This window comes from Adiantum capillus-veneris, chromosome 4, assembly GCF_014529385.1.
Source record: "Adiantum capillus-veneris isolate H3 chromosome 4, ASM1452938v2, whole genome shotgun sequence".
Classification (NCBI taxonomy): Eukaryota; Viridiplantae; Streptophyta; class Polypodiopsida; order Polypodiales; family Pteridaceae; genus Adiantum; species Adiantum capillus-veneris.
In genome coordinates, this window is record NC_140934.1 from 50,332,827 (window position 1) to 50,353,581 (window position 20,755).

General features: G+C 47.8%; 1 protein-coding gene across 4 annotated transcripts in view; it reads right to left on the reverse strand.

The window, feature by feature from the left end:
* Positions 1-20,755, reverse strand: part of LOC147459138 (uncharacterized) — a 267,221-nt gene that overhangs the window by 126,269 nt on the left and 120,197 nt on the right. For all 4 annotated transcript variants that reach the window (XM_086510478.1, XM_086510479.1, XM_086510480.1 and 1 more), the window contains one exon: positions 9,349-9,537. In XM_086510478.1, coding sequence (XP_086366604.1) covers positions 9,349-9,537 — 189 coding nt within the window. The remainder of the gene's footprint in view (positions 1-9,348; positions 9,538-20,755) is intronic.

The window sequence follows — 20,755 nt, forward strand, 5'->3', positions numbered from 1 at the left end:
TCTTCAAGGTACAACTTTTGTGTTGGATCCAGAGTTCCAAGGTGTAGGATAGGAACATGATTTGGAGGTAAATACACATTGGAACACTATCTTGAAGAAGCTTCAACCTGATTGTGACATGTAGTGCAAAATCAAGGATCAGCTTGCATTTTATAGAGATGCGAGGATCATTTGGGACAGCTGGATTGATCGCACCAAGATTTCCTCTGTCTTGTGGTGGCAAGAAAATGATTTATATGGTCCCAATCTTCAGTGACTTGCCATCCGCATTCTAAGCCAAGCGGTTAGCTGCTTTTGCTTGGAGCAATTGTGCAGTGTGTATATCCACATTGCATCTAGAAAGAGAAACCGACTTAGAGTGCAGAAGACAAATGACCTTGTTTTTGTCAGTGCAAACCTAAGAATGCTTTGTAAGTCAGCATCCAAAGTGGCACTCTTTTCTACAGTACGAGATCGAGGCAAAGGCAGAGATGCTTGGAGAGGCAGGAGGATCTACGCATGAGAATGAGCCTATGTAAGAGGATTTGGATGATATTCATGACATCCATCAAGTATGAGTCATGACTCATTGCTCGTTGGTTTTTGATATTTGTTTACTTTGCGGCCGCTGGCTTTGCCCCCCTTTTTGTCAAACATGATATCATTCAACTAAAAAATAGGACTTGGTTGTCTCCGTCACATGAGTTGGGGACAAAGATGGCTTGTTATTGAGACCATCTTCTCCGGATGACAGAAAAAGGGTTTATTTCACGCCCCATGTTTATGGAAACCCACCTATCCCGATTCCCATGGCATTAGATGTGTTATTGGTCAATTACGCACCTCATCTCACTAGTTGGAGATAGAGACTACCGATACAAAGGTATACCCCTAGAGGAGGGATTATTCAAGGTTTGTTAGGGAGATCTAGAGACAGAGGAGCACCATATCTGCCAATGCACATCATACTATGAGATCCGCGAACGTTTTCATTGCATATTCAAAGAGAGCTTTGGCCCCTTATCCTACATCATGGATTACTCTGATCAGAGGTGCCAAGGTCTCTTCATGTTGGAGATCTGTAGATTGAGAGGGACTATCCTTAGAATCAGAGGACCTACACATAGAGGATCCATACAGAGCCAGATCACTACTTTTTGAAGAGAGACTACTCGGGATGGCCCACTATAGGTTACCTAGGCACACCCTCATTGGGGCATTCTTCTTGATTCAGCCATCAAGCTTGAATGCTCAAGACGCCCGAGGATGCCAGGATCTTCACACCATAGCGAGGTCTACATCAGAGGCTACAGAGCATCATTGAGCGACATCAAGCACAGCCACCCTGACAAGTGACCATGGAGGACATTTAGGTCATAGTGAAAAGACCCACGAGAGAGCTCATGTGATGACTACCATTGTGTACTTTCCCTAGTGTGCACCTCATTAGCCCTCATATGATTGTATCCCTCCCCATATGTTTTGAGCTGAGGATGTAGGTTAGGCTTACTTACCTACCCCTTCTAGGTAATCTCATTTATTTTTATCACTTTAAAGTTTATGTTCCCTTGACACTCTACTAGAGTCATACATGGATGTAACCTTTTGGTCTCATAGGTGATTTTGACCTTCTGAAGACGTTAATATAAAATCTCATTCCATTTCATTTCAGCCTCTCTCTCTGGTGATACCATTGCTCAGCCTACCAGCCACACATAGGAGTCGGTAGCACTCCTATCAGTTCTTTGTTTGTAGTTTTCTTGTTTGTACCCAGACTTGGTACTAGACTCATCATTGTAATCAGTTGGTCTCATAGGTCATTTTGGCCTCTTGTAGACGTTAATATATCATTTCATTTCATTTCTCTCTCTCTCTCTCTCTCTCTCTCTCTCTCTCTCACATAGGACTTCTAGATTCATTTTAGTTTCTCCTTTTTTGTATTCAGACATGGTATTAGATTCATTAGTTTGTAACGGATTGGTCTCATAGATCATTTTGGCCTTTTGAAGACGTTAATATATCATTTCATCTCTCTCTCTCCCTCTCTCTTTCATTGAAGAGAGCAGCAGAGACTAGATTCACCAGAGCCCATGCAACATTGGGTAGATTGGAAAGGATGTGTTCACAGGTTCAGTTTCAGGAGCCTCGGACGAAGCTCTGGCTCTTTGACACTTTGGTGGCTTCTGCATTGCTTTATGGAGCTGAGATTTGGGGACCTTCATTGGATCATCACGGGAGGACAGGCCGCAATGATGGATGGGGGGACATGGAGAAGCCTCTGGTCTCTATGATCTCACAGCTCATTAGAGCCAAGGCTTCAGTACCACGTGCTATTGTCCGAGCAGAGCTAGCTGCCTCCCCACTAGTGGTTGAGGCGCTCACCAGATCTGTCTTCTTCATACACCGCATGTGGGAACTTCCCAAAGCCAGATATGCCCGCCTTGCACTTGAGTCCTCTCGACAGTTAGCCACGTAGGGAGATACAGCATGCTGGTACGGGGAGATGACATCATGGTTTGAGGTGCATGGGTTCAGCATAGATAGACTGCCTCCCTTCCAGTACTCACTGGATGCACCCTCTTTCACTCTTACACAATCCGAGATCACCAGGCTCATCCTCCAAGACTTGACTCAGCTAGACACCAAGAGGACATGGATACAGCTAGCACATGAGTTGGGCACGAAGATGGATTTCTACAGAGAGCATCTCCTCCAGCTTACGGAGGATGGTTTTGTGACGAGGCCATTATACATGGACACCCACTTGTCTCATGGGATACGATGTGCTATTGTCCAGATACGCACACCTTCACACCAGCTGCGGATCGAGACTGGCAGATACAACGGAGTACTAGCAGAGGCCAGACATGCCCCCTGTGTGACATCGAGCCTGAGACAGAGCTGCACTACACATGCCACTGCCCCGTCTACTACGAGATACGAGGCCGCTTCCATTGCTTGTTCAGAGAGGGCTTTGGACCATTCTCCAGAGTCATGCGGTACGAGGATCAGAGATGCCTGGGTTTGTTTTTGCTCGAGCTGCACAGACAGAGAGAGAGGATGATGAGAGGAGAGGCTAGTCAGTCTCAAAGACAGATCACAGACTTCTTTAGAGCTGCCACTGGACACCCGGAGGGGTTACTACCACAGAAGAGCTCGTCGCCTCACACCAGAGGCACACTGATCGACCGAGCGACTGAGCTAGGGAGATCCAGACGCCCACGACTACAAAGGACTACACAGCATCGACGGAGGCTGCATCAGAGGATTCGGATCACTTTGGCCCGACATGCACGACGTCCGGTTAGACGACTAGACCATGGAGGAGATTGATTAGATCCGCGAGCGATTGATGCTGGATCTCTTGTGATCTAGCTATCCCAGCTAGCTGCTTAGTTCACACCTAGCAGTTTAGGATTCCATAGTATTTTATTTTGTCATTTTTTCATCTTGTTACTCTCACTTTGTATCAGATCCACCACATTGTAACTCTCTGGTCTCATAGGTCACTTTGGCCTTTTGAAGACGTTAATATAACATTTCATTTCATTTCTCTCTCTCTCTACTACAGAGGATTCGAGCCATACTATCTCGACATCCAGTGTACGGATCAGGATGGATCCATCACCCATTGTATCTCTCTCTTGTATTTGGCCCCCATTGTATCAAGGATCACACATACCCCACAATGTTCGAGCTAGTAGCACTTCTAGATTCATTTTAGTTTTTTTTTTTTTTTTTTACTCAAACACGGTACCAGATTCACAAGTTTGTAACAGATTGGTCTCATAGGTCATTTTGGCCTTTTGGAGACGTTAATATATCATTTCATCTCTCTCTCTCTCTCTCTCTCTCTCTCTCTCTCTCTCTCTCTCTCTCTCTCTCTGTGTGTGTGTTTGCTGCTGACCTGCGCCACCAAATTGCTGCTGCCTACGCGCCAACTGCTGCTGCTGACCTGCGCCACCTGTTTGCTGCTGCCTGCGCGCCAACTATTTGCTGCTGGCGCGCGCCACCTGGGCTGCACCTTGCTGTTCAGCTGGACTGCGCCCTCCCCCCCTGTTGTGACATTGCGCCGCCACCCCAAACCCCCCACCACACGGGATTACTATCATCTGAACTACACCCCACGTGCCCCACCCACCACCCCCCCCCCCCCCCCCCCCCCCCCCCCCCCAAACCCGCAGGTGCATTACAGTGCAAACATTGTCAGATTTTCAGATTTACTGCAGGGAAAGCTCAGAATCTCAGGATTTAAATAATTTGCAGCATTGACAGGAAATTGCAAAAAATATGACTACTTCGCCGGTATGTAAGCCCCATCCGAAGGCAACTTTTGTGCTCACAAACAAGCGGATTACACAAATGGAGAGGGAAATGAAAGACTGGAAAGCCGATATGGAGGGATGGTGGAAGGAGAAGGCCAACCTTCTTCAAATGTTTCTCAACGAAGGCGCGCAGTGGAAGAAAGAGAAAGAGGACCTGCACGCAGAGCTACAAGCAATTAAGGCGGACTCCAAAGCACTTAAAGAAGAGGTCTCAGCTCTCAAGCGAGAACTTGCCGATAGAGCGAGCAGTGGACTAGAGGAGGGGGAATTCGAGCCGTCGGTAGTAGAGGAAATCAAGGTCATCAAAGAGCAAGTACGGATGATCAAAGAGGAGGAGAAACAAAAGATGGTAAAGACGTCTTCGTGGATGGATGCGATCATGAAGACGCAAAAGAAGGCGGATGAGGCCGAGAAGTGGATAGAAGTCGCTAAGAAAGGGAAGGGGAAAGAAACCACATCTGTCCCCACTCCTACACTCATCAACATGACTCTAGAGGAAGAACAACGCAGGAAAACTAGAGCTTTGCATATAAGAGTAACCGGTTTAAAAGACCGAGACGATGTGGAAGGGGAAGTTGAAGAACTTCTCCGCATGATGGATAGTGAGGCTACTCATACATAGGCATGGAGGGTGGGGAAGAAGACACAAGGCAATGGGGAGACTTCAAAAGGGAGAGCTCTAATCATCTGTTTCCCATCCATGGAGGCAAAGAAGGACTTCTTGAAGAAGCGTCCTACACTAAAGAAAACGGGCATATTCCTTGGAGATGACCTCACTCTCACACAGCTTGCGCATATGAGAGAGGTAATGCCAGAGATTCAAGCGGCAAGGGAGAAGGGAAAGACGGCCTTCTACAGAGATGGCCGGGTTGTGATTGTAGAGCGGCGCTCCACATGACGGTGCGAGACCCGTGGGACCACCCTCAAAGTTGCCACGTGGAATTGTAATGGATCTATGCGACTTGATGTGGGCGCCTTTGAGGATAGTTTCAAGGGAAGAGACATCGTCTTCTACTGTGAGACACATCAGGCCCATGGGCAGTCTATGCCTCACATCAGTGGATACAGATGGGAGACTGCCTATAGATAGGAGACACGATCAGAGCGCAGAGGGCGGGGATCAGGAGGAGTGGCAGTGTTATTCAGGGAGGAGTTGCAGCCATTGATACATATAGCCCGCAGAGATGAGCAAGCTAGGTACATGTGGGTGAGGCTAAGAGCAGAGACAGACAGATATCTTTACATTGCTATTTTCTACTTTCCCCCGAGCACGTCAGTATATGCACCACCCAGAGGACAGTCCCCTTTCTCTATTTTGGATGATGACATATGGGAGTTCTCTAGAGATGGTGACATCATCATTCTAGGGGATTTCAATGCTAGGACTGCCCATCATCAGAAAGTATTTTATGATACTTCAGAGGAGATGCTGAGAGAGCTGGATGCTGCAGAGACAGGCCTATCCAGAGTATCACAAGATGGAGAACACGCTGAGTATGGACGACACTTGATAGACATGGGGACTGCACATGGATTGGCCATCTTGAATGGCCTAGAGAGATATCCCGCCTCAAGGGGTTTTACATGCTTTCCACACAGACATGGAGCCAGCACAGTGGACTATGTCATGGCACAGCCGAGCCTTATCTCTAGTATCGAGGATCTCACGATTGGACCCAGACCTCTTGGTGTGGCAGTGGATCATGCTCTTGTGTCAATGACCATCTCCTTTCAGTTTAGTGTAGCACACAGGCTACGGACAGCAACCCCTACTCGCTACACCTTCACGCGGGAGGCAGACTCTGTATACATAGATGGGATCTACAGACGCCTATGCACAGAGGAGCCAAGGCGACCTCTGGAGGAGCTTACTACTATATTGACACAGACACTACATGATGCAGCAGCAGAGGCATACCCAGATACCCAGCCTGAGTAGAGACGCCGTTCGGGGAGCATGCCCCAGAACAATTGGTATGATGAGGAATGCCGGGACACTAGAGCTAGACTTCAGAGGGAGGTGCTTTTGGGGGACATCACTCACAGACAGTCACAGACTGACTTCCAGCGCCTAGTGCGGCGGAAGAAGAGGGCATTTTTGGCTCGGCTAGAGCAGGATCTATATCAGCTGTTCTTGAGTCAGGATTCACGTGAGGCATGGCGGCTCTTTCAGGAGCACTCTCCCGCCCCCCGCCATCACTTCTACAGAGGACTAGGGCCAGTATGCATCATCTCTGTACACAGTTCCTGAGCAGCCCCCCCTTCTCGACCCCCTCGATCCATGCCCACACACATGTGCTTTTTTCACCGCAGAGATAGTGAGGAAGGCCATTGACAAGATGAGGACTGGGAGAGCTTATGATCATGATGGTTTAGTGGCTGATCATTTCACACATGCCAGAGATCTACTAGCAGAGCTTCTAGCAATGATGTTTAACCGTGCCATGTGTGAGGGCTTGCCTGATACTTGGAGCCTATCTACTATTGTACCTATCTTCAAGTCGGGAGACCCTATGGAACCTGGGAATTATCGCACTATCATGATTGGACACACATTGGCACGGTTGTACGCATCCATTCTTGAGCAACAGCTGAGTAGATGGGCAGAGAGGGAGGGGATACGCGTAGCCGGGCAGGCGGGGTTCAGGAGGGGTTTTTCTACTCTTGACCATATCTTGACACTCAGAGCCATCATTGAGGAGGGTAGATCACGTGGGAAACGGATCTATTGTAGCTTTGTGGATTTCCGCAAAGCTTTTGACACACTGCCTAGAGCTAGATTGATGCGCAGATTACAGCAGATGGGAGTACCCACAGAGCTCATATGGGGGGTCATGGCATTATACAGGTCAGTAGTGGGGCAGGTACGCACCTCAAAGGGTCTATCCACCCCGATTCACTCCACTATTGGGGTGAAGCAGGGCTGTCCGCTTTCTCCTACTCTATTTGGTATGTATGTGGATGAGGTTTCTGACTACATTGAGAGAGATGGTGATAGAGGTGCACAGATGGCAAGGACATGGATTCCATTATTGTTATATGCTGATGATATTGTGTTCATCTCCGACTCTCCGGAGGGGATGCAACGTCACTTGGATGCTTTGAATAGGTTTGCTCAAGAAAGTGGTCTGTCCGTCAACCTTCGTAAAACCAAGGTCATGGTATTTAATACCACCCCACAGTGGATCAGGAGGTCAGCACCAGCATTCACATACAGCCAGGCGACTGTGGAGTATACAGATGCGTACACTTACCTCGGAGTGGTTTTTAGTGGGCCAACATTTTCATTGAGGAGGGCAGCAGAGACTAGACTGACCAGAGCCCATGCGGCATTGGGTAGATTGGAAAGGATGTGTTCACAGGTTCAGTTTCAGGAGCCTAGGACGAAGCTCTGGCTCTTTGACACTCTGGTGGCGTATGCATTACTTTATGGAGCTGAGATCTGGGGACCTTCATTAGATCATCACGGGAGGACAGGCCGCAGTGATGGATGGGGGGACATGGAGAAGCCTCTGGTCTCTATGATCTCGCGGCTCATTAGAGCCAAGGCCTCAGTACCACGTGCTATTGTTCGAGCAGAGCTAGCTGCCCCCCCACTAGTGGTGGAGGCGCTCACCAGATCGGTCTCCTTCATACACCGCATGTGGGAACTTCCCAGAGACAGATATACTCGCCTTGCACTTGAGTCCTCTCGACAGTTAGCCATGCAGGGAGATACAGCATGCTGGTATGGGGAGATGACATCATGGTTTCAGGCGCATGGGTTTAGCATAGACAGATTGCCTCCCTTCCAGTACTCACTAGATGCACCCTCTCTGACTCTTACACAGTCCGAGATCACCAGGCTCATCCGCCAGGACTTGACTCAGCTAGACACCAGGAGGACATGGATACAGCCAGCACAGAAGCTGGGCACGAAGATGGCTTTCTACAGAGAGAATCTCCTCCAGCTTACGGTTGATGGCTTTGTGATGAGGCCGAGATACATGGACACCCACTTGTCTCATGGGATACGATGTGCTATCGGCCAGATACGTACATCTTCACACCTGCTGCGGATCGAGACTGGGAGATACAGCAGAGTACCAGCAGATGCCAGGACATGCCCCCTGTGTGACATCGAGCCAGAGATAGAGTTGCACTACACATGCCACTGCCCCGTCTACTATGAGATACGAGGCCGCTTCCATTGCTTGTTCAGAGAGGGCTTTGAACCATTCTCCAGAGTCATGCAGTACGAGGATCAGAGAGGCTTGGGCTTATTTTTGCTCGAGCTACGCAGACACAGAGAGAGCCTGATGAGAGGAGAGGCTAGCCAGTCCCAGAGATAGATCACAGATTTCTTTAGAGTTGCCACTGGACACCCGGAGGAGTTACTACCACAGCAGAGCTTGTTGTCTCACACCAGAGGCACACTGATCGACCGAGCGACTGAGCTTGGAAGATCCAGACGCCCACGACTGCGGAGGACTACACAGCATCGACGGAGGCTGCATCAGAGGATTCGGATCACTCTGGCTCGACATGCACGACGCCCGGTCAGACTACTGACCATGGAGGAGATTGATGAGATCCGCCAGCAACCGATGCTGGATCTTCTGTGATCTAGATATCCCAGCTAGCTGCTGTTCACACCTAGTAGTTTAGGATTCCATAGTATTTTATTGTGGCATTTGTCATTTCATTTTTGTCTTTGTTGTTATCTTGTTACTTTGACTCTGACTTTGTATCAGATCCACCACATTGTAACTTTCTGGTCTCATAGGTCACTTTGGCCTTTTGAAGACGTTAATATAACATTTCATCTCTCTCTCTCTCTCTCTCTCTCCCCACACACCCCAACCCCACCATCTCCCCTCCCTCTTCAATTAAAGACAATTTCATTAGAAAATTGGCTTTGCGAGGAAAGCTAAAACTTTCTGACTATTCAAAGCTTGCTTTTCTCCAGTGACCAGAATGATCCTTTTCATTCTACAGCCTTAGTGGCATGTGCTGATTGTAAAATCAGATAAAAACTTACTGAAAAAATAGAGGAAAATATCACCTGATGAAGGTGAGGAAGGGCACTTGCAACACTTGGTAGCCATCCCGGCAAAGGAGGTAGATTCTTTATTTGTTTGCTTCTAGGACTGGGCAAGCTCACCCCATCAGCAAACTTATCTTTGATAACTGAGCTAGATTTATTCAAAAAGTACTCATATAGTAGGCAGCATGTCTGAAGAAATCTCTCCCTCTGCAATAAAGTCAAACCCATAGCCAGATCACTAACATCAAATGAAGAATCTGTTATAAAAAACCAACCTTATTTTAATGTATGGTCACATAACCGTGCAACTAAGCAAACATAGGAAGAAAGACACCCTGATGTACACGCAAACAAAGCTTTCTTTTTCACCAACGGGGGAGAGGGAGAGAGAGAGAGAGAGAGATCATGGTGAATCTGATACAAGATCTAGATAAAAAGAAAGAAAGAAACTAACTAAACAGAAACACTACTAGAGCGGTAATAGATGTGTATCAAGAGTGTAAGAGGTACATATACAAAAAGTGGCTGTGTCTCAGAGAAGAGATGCAAAATAGTGGATATGTGTACCAGAATCCCGAGATGGCTCACATCAGTCCCTGGTGATAGTCTGCATAGGCGTCTCCCATGTCTCGCCAATATAGATCCGATCCTCTGTTGGAACCTCCTCCGTCGATGGGAGTATCCCCTCATCTTGGGCCGCCTGGATCTCCCCGGCTCTGCAGCTCAATCACTCAATATACCTCTGCTAGTGATGTGGCATGTATCCCTCTCTCGCTGGTCTTGCCTTTGCTCAATCTTTGGATGGAAGAACATTGTGATTTGTCTCTGGGTGTGTCTCCTAGTGTCTGAGCCTCTCTCTCTGTCGGTAACCCCACTCAATAGCATTGAATCTCCAATTGATAGAGGCCAAGACATCACTGATCCTGGTAGCTTACAGCTCTAGATAGAGGCCCAAAACCCTCTCTAAAGAGGCAGTGAAAGTGGCCAAGTATCGAATAGTATGTTCTATACTGGTATATATAGTGAAGCTCTGTCTCCACGCTCTCTGTAAGGACACAATTGGCACAACCTGGCCTCACCTAAAATGCATTGATATCAGCCAGTCTCAATCTCCAATTCATGTGATTATGTCCGAATTTCTCTAATAGCACACGGAAATCCGTGGGACAAGTGAGTTTCCATGTAGAAAGACCTAGATAAGAACCCATCCTTTGTCAGTTGGAGAAAATAATCTCTATATGTAGTCATCCTCGTGCCCAGTGCTTGTATATGTTGTATCCATGTCCTCTCAGTACCCAACTGAAACAGATCATGCCAAATAACTCTAGTGACCTCCCTGCATGTCTCAGAGCGAGAGAGAGAGAGAGAGAGAGAGAGAGAGAGAGAGAGAGAGAGTGCATCTAGAGAATACTGAAAGGGGTGCCAGCAAGACTCCAGGGCCCCAGCCGAGCATAACGATCTTACGCCATTGATCTTGTAAGAGCCTCAACCACCATAGGAGGGGCAACAAGCTCTACTCGGATGATCGCATGGGAAGCTGAGGCCTTAGCCTTGATCATCCTAGAGATCATGGAGATAGGTGGCCTCTCCATGTCTCGCCACCCAAATGCACGTCCATGCTAACGACTATGATGATCTACAGAATGTCTGTCACAAGACGGGCACCACGTGCCAATAGAAAAGAACAAACTGAAGAGACTTTTAGCACTTCAATAACAACTGAATTAAAAGAGAGAGAGACGACACGTGACACGGAGTGGCGGAATTCCACCCCAGAGAGTATTGGCCCCAAACCTTGGAGCCCCTTTCGATATTTCTTTATATTGCATTAACACAGTACAAGCCGCTAATCCACGCTCTGCACCTTCTCCCAAAAGTGTGCCCGAGAATGAGCCCATGGCCTCATATTTAAAGGCCCTAGGCCCCAAAAGCAATTTACATGAAAAGCCTTCAAACTCAAAAGCATGTGGTCCAAAAGCAATGCCCAAAAGCTGTCAGTGTAAGTCACCGACATCCGTACAGCCTGCCACGTCAATAGTCAGTGCAAAACGTGGAAATCCGTACAGTCTGCCGCATCATCATGTCAGCACAAAATCCGGGTTTTCCGTACAGCTGCCACGTCATCTGTTGCTACGCAAGTCCCCCTTGGTCGGGATCTGCAAGTCGGCTCCATTCTCAGCAATTTGTGACATCCCCCCTTCTTGAAAGAGGGTAATCATCCGTGACTACAACATATCTGCAAAACAACTCAAGTTAGCTCAAAAATTTCCAAGGATCATTCCGAGGGACAATCTGTTTGCTCCTTTTTCCTTGTTAAGGAGTTGGCTTCTCCTTTTGGCTCTTCTGATCAAGGAGTTGGCTTCTCCTTTCAACTCTTTTGATCAAGGAGTTGGCTTCTCCTTTCGTGCAGATCAGAACTCTTGATATTCCAGCGTAGTAAAATTAGCCATCACACCCAGACCGCATTGATCTTCCACGGGTGTCTTGATGCACTAAAATTACATACCCAAGCAATCTAATCCAATTAGGAATATTGAGTGGTTGGCATATCACAATGGAACACAAATGCTCACATATACATGTTACAAGACACGAACAACGCCGCTGAGCACTCCCCCGAGACAAACAGTCTGTGGTATGAAGCTACTCAACGACTACCTCGTCACTCCCCCCGCAAATAACCTAAAAAGATCCGGGCCATGAGCTCAGAGGACTGTACAACCAAATGCTCCCCAGACCGCAGTCTGCATTGCTTGGAGGTTCAAGCATACAACCAAACGCTCCCCAGACATCGGCCTGTGTCGTTCGGAGGTTTTCTAGCATACAACGGAACGCTCCCCAGACATCGACCTGCGGCGTTCCCAAGTTTTCAAACAAACAACGAAACGCTCCCCAAACATCCCGTCTGCATCGTTCCGAGGTTTTCAAGCATACAATGAAACGCTCCCCAAACATCCCGTCTGCATCGTTCCGAGGTTTTCAAACAATACCAAAACAGCATTTCTCAGAAGAGACACCTGGTGAGAGATGTCCAGTCATGTCCATAAGTAAAACTGGGTGTTGATCGCCTAACCCATTGTGTTATGATATTGAATACCATAGCCGTGGTCTTCACAAGGTTAACAAACATACCTGTATCCTGTGAAAATGTGTGCAAAGAATCAAGATGGCGTTGCATCCTCTCAGGTGAATCTCAAATAATCCCAATATCATCTACATACAACAATATGTCCCAGCCCACTAGGCTCCTTTGTCACCCTCCCTCTCTAGGTAGTTCGAAGCCTCATCCACATACATGCCAAAGAGAGGAAGAGATAGTGAGTAGCCTTGTTTCACCCCAATGGTGGAGTGAATAATCGTTGACATCCCCTCGGACGTGCACTCGGCCTGTAATTGTCCTATACAAGGCCATGATCCCTCATCTGAGCTCTATTGAGCTCCCAACTCTTGTAGTCTGTGCATCAATTTGTTTGTAGAAACTATAAAGCTTTGTGGAAATCCACAAAGCTACAATAAATCCTCCTATGAAATTTGCCCTCAATAATAGCTCGTAGTGTCAGATAGAGATCTAGGGTAGAGAAACCCCTCTTGAAACCAGCTTGACCTGGCCCACGGATGCCCTCTCTTTCGGCCCATCTGCTCAGCTCATGCTCAATGATGGATGCATATAATCTGGCTAGTGCGTGTCGGTAATTCCAAGGGAAAGTGGGTCGCCAAACTTGAAAATAGGTACAATCCTGGACATGCTCCAAGTAAAACGGAAACCCTCACACATAGCTCTAATAAACGTCAAAGCAAGAAGATCAGCCAAAAGATCCTTCACATGTATAAAATGCTCAGCAAGCAACCCCTCATGGTCATATGCTCTCCCAGTCTTCATCCTATCAATAGCCTTCTTCACCATCTCCACAATAAAGAAAGCGCTGGTGCATGAGCATGCCTCTGGTGGATCTTGCAATAGCTGCTGGTTCGGGGCACATAGAGAGACCTAGCACTCACCCCATATGTCTTTAGATGTAACAGCTGCTCATAAAACAATCTCCAAGCCTTACCGGAGTCTTGCCTCAAGAATCATTGATATAAATCTCTCTCCAGCTGAGTTAGGTAAGCTCTCTTCTTTCGTCACATAAGACGCCAAAAGGTAATCCATGACTATCTATGAGTGATGAGGCCCATGAACACCTCCGTTTGTAGTCTGAATCTCGTCTCTACACTCCTTATCATATAAACTATTCTAGGGCATCTTCCCGAAACGAGGTCTCTCTGAAGAGTGGACTATGTCTATCAGAACCTATGTGAGCTCATGAAGAGGGTGCCCTAGATCCTCCACACAGAGATGCATGTATATCTCATCAAAATAGACAAAGTCTATCTCCCCTCGTACATGTAGAGCGACTGAGCCTAGGTGCTTGCGACAGTGCAGCTATACTGTATGAGAACATAAGCGAAAAAGTCAGGATAGCATGATCCACTACCACCCCAATTGGCCTCGGGCCAACCACAAAAAATCATCAATACAAGGAATGAAACTGGGTGTAGTCATGACATAATCCACTACACTAGCTCCATGACGATGGGGAAAACAAGTGAAGCCGCTCGACTCAGGAAATCTTAGGATGGCTAAACCATGTGCATTACCTATCTCAGTAAGAAACATACCATACTCTGTAGGCTCTCCATCATGTGAGACTATGGCCAAACCCATGTTAGTGGTATCCAGCTTTCTGAACATTTCTACATAGGTGTCATAGAAATATCCTCATCCAAAATTGTAAATGGTAATTGCTCTTTGCATAAGCTGATGTACTAGGTGCAAAATACATATAGTAGTCTTGCCAATAGTAGGCATCTGACGAACAGGATAGCTCGTTGTTGGCCCCCACCAGCCAGTTCTCTTGCCTTGTGCTGCCTTCGCCCACCCCCAACCCACACTCACCCCTGTCTTCACCTGCCCTAGCCCACAACCGTCGCTTCCCCCCAGCCCACTAAACCCCGGCCCCAGACTGACCCCGTTCTACCTCGTAATCCTCGCAACCTCCTCCCCCTATTCCCTCCCTCACCCATTACCTGTAGGCTGCCTTCAGCTTTCTGGTTCTTCATCATCATCTCACCTTAATCCTTCCAACAACAGACAAAGAATGGCGGCCCTTGCTCCACCTCAGATGGACTTTACTCAAGCCCCTCGTCCAACACGTTGAACCCACCCTTCGACTTGTTCTTTCACCAGAAGAGCAAGAGAGCTTGATGGCCGACGTGGAACGTCTTCAAGCCACCTCAGTCATTTGCTTGGCACAAGGCCCAACAAAGGCCAGGTTCTGGACTTGCTCCAAGCCAGACTCCTCACCGAAGTTGGCAAGATCATTGATGTGCAGATTCTCAGGAGACGCTACTACCCACATAGAGTTTGAGTCTCAAAAAATGGCAGCCAATGTGATCTGGATGAGCCTGCTAGGCATTCGAGCGGCTCGAGCTTACTTCAGACAGTGGCACCACGGCTTCAACCTAACTACAGACATGCGTGAGGAGGAGGCGAATGTCCCTACTTCAATCTGCTTTCCGAGACTGAGGCGGGAGAAGCTTCCCTTACTTTCCAGGATTTGCCCCATGATTGAGACAGTCTTGAAGACCCTGCACAATTCAACATCAGTTGTGGCCAAGGCCACACGGTTACCCATTGAGCAGGTTTGTTCGGGACACACATACACTCCCAAGGTGGTTCTCCTGCCTTGGGTAATTGGTGGTTGAATCAGATAGAGTGGAGTATTTGGGCCCCCAAACTAGTGCTTCATTTGCAGACAGGTGGACCATCTTGCAAGGGCCTATCCAAGCAAGAGACTCAGCCAGCTCCATAGCCACAGGCCCCTAGGGCTGGCCCTTCATCGAGTTCCAAGGTCCCTCTGGTTGGGGCTTCCGAGACCCTCAGATATCCACCTTCAACAATGGTAGATGGTCAAACCGAGGGATGGCACCAAATCAGGGGGCACTGTCAATAGAGGCAAGCTCCTCTCACGGATGGCCGTTCTACTGGAATGGTTCCTACGAGAAACCGCTTCGGACTTCTACATCAAGAGACTGCCTCAGACCCCCCTCCCCCTCTCTTGTGCAGGAGGATCCATCCCACCCCTCCCACCCTCCTTCAGGCCACCTCTAGCCCCCCCCCCCCCCCCCCCCTCCTCCAGCTACTGGTTCTGAGCACACCACTGCTGCACATTGCTCCTTGAGAAACTCTTTTGTTGCCAATAAAATGGTTCAAGAGAGGCAGCCATTCCTTCAACCTCCCCTCTTGGTTGAGACCTCAGCCTTTCCCCATCTTGACTTAGAGGCAACTTGTTTTCGGATTTATGTGATGTTTCTTGCGGCATGTGGTACACATGCTTTATACTCTACAGTGGGATACTCTTATCCACTTTGTGGCCGGGACCAACTGGACCTTCAATCAGCACACAAGGGACCTCGGGATCATAGATTTAGTGAAGACTTTGTGACCGTTGGCCAAGTTCACAGTGACCTTGCCCGATGCCGCACGCTGCGACACATCATTATTCACTTTTTGGCACATGCGCAGCTCTCCCTTCTTGTCATGTATACACTCATGAGGACTCTTGGGCACAAAGTGTAGCTTAGAGGACTACACGGGCCTCTTGAGCATGGGTGGGACATGTGTTGCAGACTCGCTTATCTCAGGGTTGATCGGATGCGGATTACTCCCTATCCAAACTGGCGTTGAAGATTGCTCGCTTGGTTGCTGGAGCAGCATTTGTTTCTCCCACCGACCACATGAGGATTGTCTCATGGAATTTTCAGAGCCTTCGAAGACCACAATTTGTATGCCATCGGGGTCATTTGAGACAAGAGTTTCCGAGATATCTTGTGGATGGAACTATTGATATTCTTATGCTACAGGAGCATCATTTATGTATGAGCCACATTTAGCGATGTGGAAATGTTCTATGAGGTAGGCATGAGACATTTTGGTCAGCTGCTTTTGGGCCTAGAGACATCCAGGGAGGGGTATTATGACTACTGCGGACTCATGGCGACAGGCCATTGTGGACAGAAGTATCATTGTGCCAACAAGGGCTAAGTGGGTCACCATGCAGGTTCAAGGTAGCCCATGGGCTTTCTTAAACATTTATGCACCCAACCATGCAAGTGCACGAGCTGCGTTTAGGTCACATATTGTGGAGTCCTTGCCTCACATAGAGAAGTGGTGCATTGGTGGAGACTTCAACATGTTGGAGGACCCCTCAGATAGGATTGGAGGCAGCCATGCTACTATTCAGAGGACTCAATTGGCAAATTGGGAGCGCCCACATATGACTAAGAGGATTTTGGATGTATTGCAACAAGCAAGCTTCGTACAGTTCTTAGACAGTGTCTCTTTCTCTCCGTCTAACCGTCGAGTAGGGGACATGAATCTATCTAGAATAGATTCTTTCTATGCTAGTGACCACTTTTGTGACATGGATGGTTCAGTATGCATCTTGGCAAGGACTAATTTTTTCGATCATGCGCCAATGATTCTTACTGTGTCGAATAGACAGAGGAGTGGCGGTATCATGTTACACATCCCAGAGAGGATTGGATACTCAGCTCAAGGAGCAGGTTGTGGCGTTGTGGACAAAGTGTTTGGACATGGAGGGGGACCGTACTCCTAGAGCAGCCGCGGGCCTTGTGGAGGTTAGTTTCTTCCTCCAAGAGTCTGCAACTCGCTTGGCTGTGACCATGGAGGAGGAGAAACGACTCCGCCGGCGGGGAAATTGCATCCTTACAACCGATGCAGAAGCGCCACCCAACTAGCCCGTGGACGGAAGAGCAGATGCAGCAAGCTTGGTGAGGGTTAATCACCATTGAGGAGCGACGTCAAGAGTTTGCCTTGCATCGTCACGCATCCCAGTGGATTCACGTGGGCGATAGAGTTACTGGTGAGAGTTTTGAGATTGTGGGTCCGTTGCTACAAAGACCGAGGATATGCCCCAATTGCTATGAAATTTTACCATGAGCTACTCTCAGCCCCAGTCACGGTCAGAGCGCCGAGATGCATGCAGAGAGCACGTGTGAGCATAGATGCCTTGTTTAGTCACTCAGGAGGTGCACCAAAGGCTAGAGCGCTCGTTCCATCCTAATGAGCTTTAGGAGGCCCTCAAGGCAGTTGGGGTAGGATGGTTTGAATCCTAGTTTCTTCTTGGAGTATTGGGAGGTGCTTGGTCAAGACCTCTGTAGTGCTTACCAACATATTCTTCATACTGGGGAGATGCCTCACACCATGAGTGACTGATTTACCTTATCCCCAAGGAGGGAGGCTCCTTGGATGAGATTCGACAGAGGTGACCCATCACCATTCTCTACTCAGCCTACATAATTTTAGCAGAGGCTCTGAATTTGAGAATTCAGCCGTTACTCGAGAGCCATATACATGAGACACGGGCGGGTTTTGCAAGGAGCAAAACATCCTTCACAACATTTTCACCTTCTGGGAGGCGACTGCCCTCGCATATCTCCATGGAGAGGATCTTCTAATACTCCTGAATTTGAGAAGGCGTACGACAGAGTTGACTCGGGCTTCCTTGAGGCCACTATGCGTCGGATGCGATTTTTAGATGCATGGATTAGGGGAGTGTTAGCTCTCTATAGGCGTTCGCACAGTCAGGTGTTGTTGGCGGGGGGAAGAGGGGAACGCTTCATGCTGACACTCCTAGTTCAACAAGCCCGCCCTCTCACCCCCTTCCTGTTCCTCTTTTATGTTGAGGCGATGAGCAGGTTTTTGACCTGACACGAGGTTGGTTTGAGTGGCCTACAACTGCCTATTCGAGCAGAGGACCTTCTGGCCGCTCAACTTTCTAACCTCACAGGAAGTTGGTTTGTGTGGACTGCAACTGCATATTCGGGCCAAGGAGCTTCTAGCCGCTTGTTTTGTTGAAGACTTAGGCTTGTTTTTGGAGGACCGAGAGGCCAACCTACACACGTGTGAGGTGGAAACCAAGGTGGTGCTGGCTACAATGTGGTATATCACGTCTTGTTGGATTTTCTCGAGCTCTTGAATCAGCCAGCTGGAGCAGTTGCTTAGGAACTTCTTTTGGTCAGGACGAGACACAATCAGCTCATGCCAAAATCTCCTTGCAAGTCATTACTTTACCTTGCTCTTCGAGAGAGTTGGGGATCATAGACATAGCACGACAGAGCAGACACCTTCTCAAGAGGCTTGTGGTCACAGAACTTCTTCCAGGGGAGTCAAATCATCCTCCTTTGAATAGCTACCTCGGGGGAGTGCAACCATCCTCCCCTTGATAGATCCTCTAGTTGAAGGGGAAGCTCTAGTCTCTGGCGCATCTCCTTACTAACAAGGCAACGAATTTGTGCCCAAACCTGCTCTCTGCATGCATCCTGATGCTCTGATTGAGGCTTAGCTGACAATAGATCATGGTAGAAATCAATAGCAACTGCACGCATATCCTCAAGCTCTAAAGCAACTCACCCGTTGGGTCTCCTCAACTGGCTGACACTAGTGTGCACATGGCGGGGCCCCACCGTCTCAAAGAACTCCCCAAAAACTCTGTTGCCCACCTCGGTCCATAGGAATGCCTACCGATGGAAGTCAAACTCATGACGCCACTCCTCAATTCTAGCCAACTCGTGTCGAGCCTGCTGCATCTGCTCCTCTAACCAAGGACTGTCTAGATGCTACTCCTGCGTCCTCTGCAAGGAAACAAGGCCCCATCGGAGACGCTTCTCCTCCTCCCTGGTTGCAGCCAAGTGAGTTCCAGACTCCTACAGGAAGAACCAACTAAGCTCAGCCAGTCAAGAGGCCACTCTACTAGCAAGGGTGTCCTGCGTGTCCAAACTCTCTGTCCAAAGTGTCCCCATTCGCTCTATAAGCTCCGGATCCAGCAAGATCCTCTCAGGGATGTGTAGCATTGCACCCCTTCTCCTCTGTCTGTCGGTCACAGTGAGATGTATGCTATCTGGATATGCCTGCCCGATGAGGTTTCCTCTTTGATAGAATGGCTTTCCAACATCTTTAAAGTTCCAAAAGGAAGAACCCAAACATCTCTTATCTTCAAACTGCATGATTCATTGTAAGCCTTAAAACCTTCCCAAAATAACCAGTGGAATCTCCCTCACCCTCAAATATCATAGAAAAAGACAATTATTTACATCCAATGTCAGCATAATCAATAGATGCCAAAGAAGCAATCACAAAACAAACTAAAGCTTGCTTGACAAAGTGTAAAATAAGTCAAATTGGTTAGGAACTCCTCCCATCAACTGCAGATAGAAACAAATAGATACACTTCAGTACCCCCAGAGCAGTAGATATGCCAGCTATACAACTTAGAGCCTGAGATAAAGGAGCATTACATGTGTCGGTGCCAATACCTTATGGGATATGGGGGCTATTTCATTGTTTCTTCAAAGAGGGATTCGGACCTCTATCCAAGGTGATGGATTACGCTGAATAGAGATGCCTTGGACTATTCTTGTTGGAGATAGGCACACACGGACATGCTTTATTCTAGAGTTCTACACGCCCATGCAAAGGATTCATGCAAAGGCAGTGACAGATTTCTTCCAGAACAGCAGCTCACAGCAGGACCCTCTAGTACACTCATGCGACTCTTGTTACGAGACTGGGCACCCTCCTGTTGTAGTGGCTAGCTGCAATTGGGATAGCTGGGCGTAATGGTTAATTATGTGCTGTCTATTTATTTTACTAATTGAGTTGATGATGATTTTGTAGAGTGGAATGCGGGGAGTTAATGGAGAGGCGACGGCAATTACTCTTGGCCATTTTATATTTACACAGTATCTTAGAACATCATTTCAATAAGCCACTATGGCTCTGTAAATAGTTGTAGTGGGAACTCCCCTTATGGGTCATGCAAGAACTAATGAGCTTCACTCATTTACAAAAGTAAAGTGGTTGTAAAAGAGGGGCCTCAATTTTTGGCACCTTAAACTCAAAGTAATATATTAAATACCAACTCCACAAGAGAGGTGCCGTGGAGTTTGGGGTTAGATTTAAGCCTTTCTCTTGCAGATTCTCTTCTCTACTCTCTTAAGCTATGGTTATTTTGTTGTGTACTCTCTAATTTAGTCTCCATCTCTTACACATCTCTTACACTCTCTTACAAGCTTGTCTATGTCAATTCTACGTTTACTGTGTGTGTGTGTGTCATAGTCTAGGTGAGTGTGTGTGCTTGAAAATTGGAAGAAGAGGTGGACAGTTTGATGGTGATTGCTTGAAAGCTTATGTTGAATATTTTAAGCGCTCGATCTCCCCCTCTTCTCCCAACAGTGGTATCAGAGCCAACAGGTTCGGTTGAATTGGCATCAGATTTCAATTTCAAGGAGGGACTTTTCGATTCGACAAACTCGATTTCTCAAATTATCGAATTTGCAAGTCAAATCTTCTTGGTCATAATTT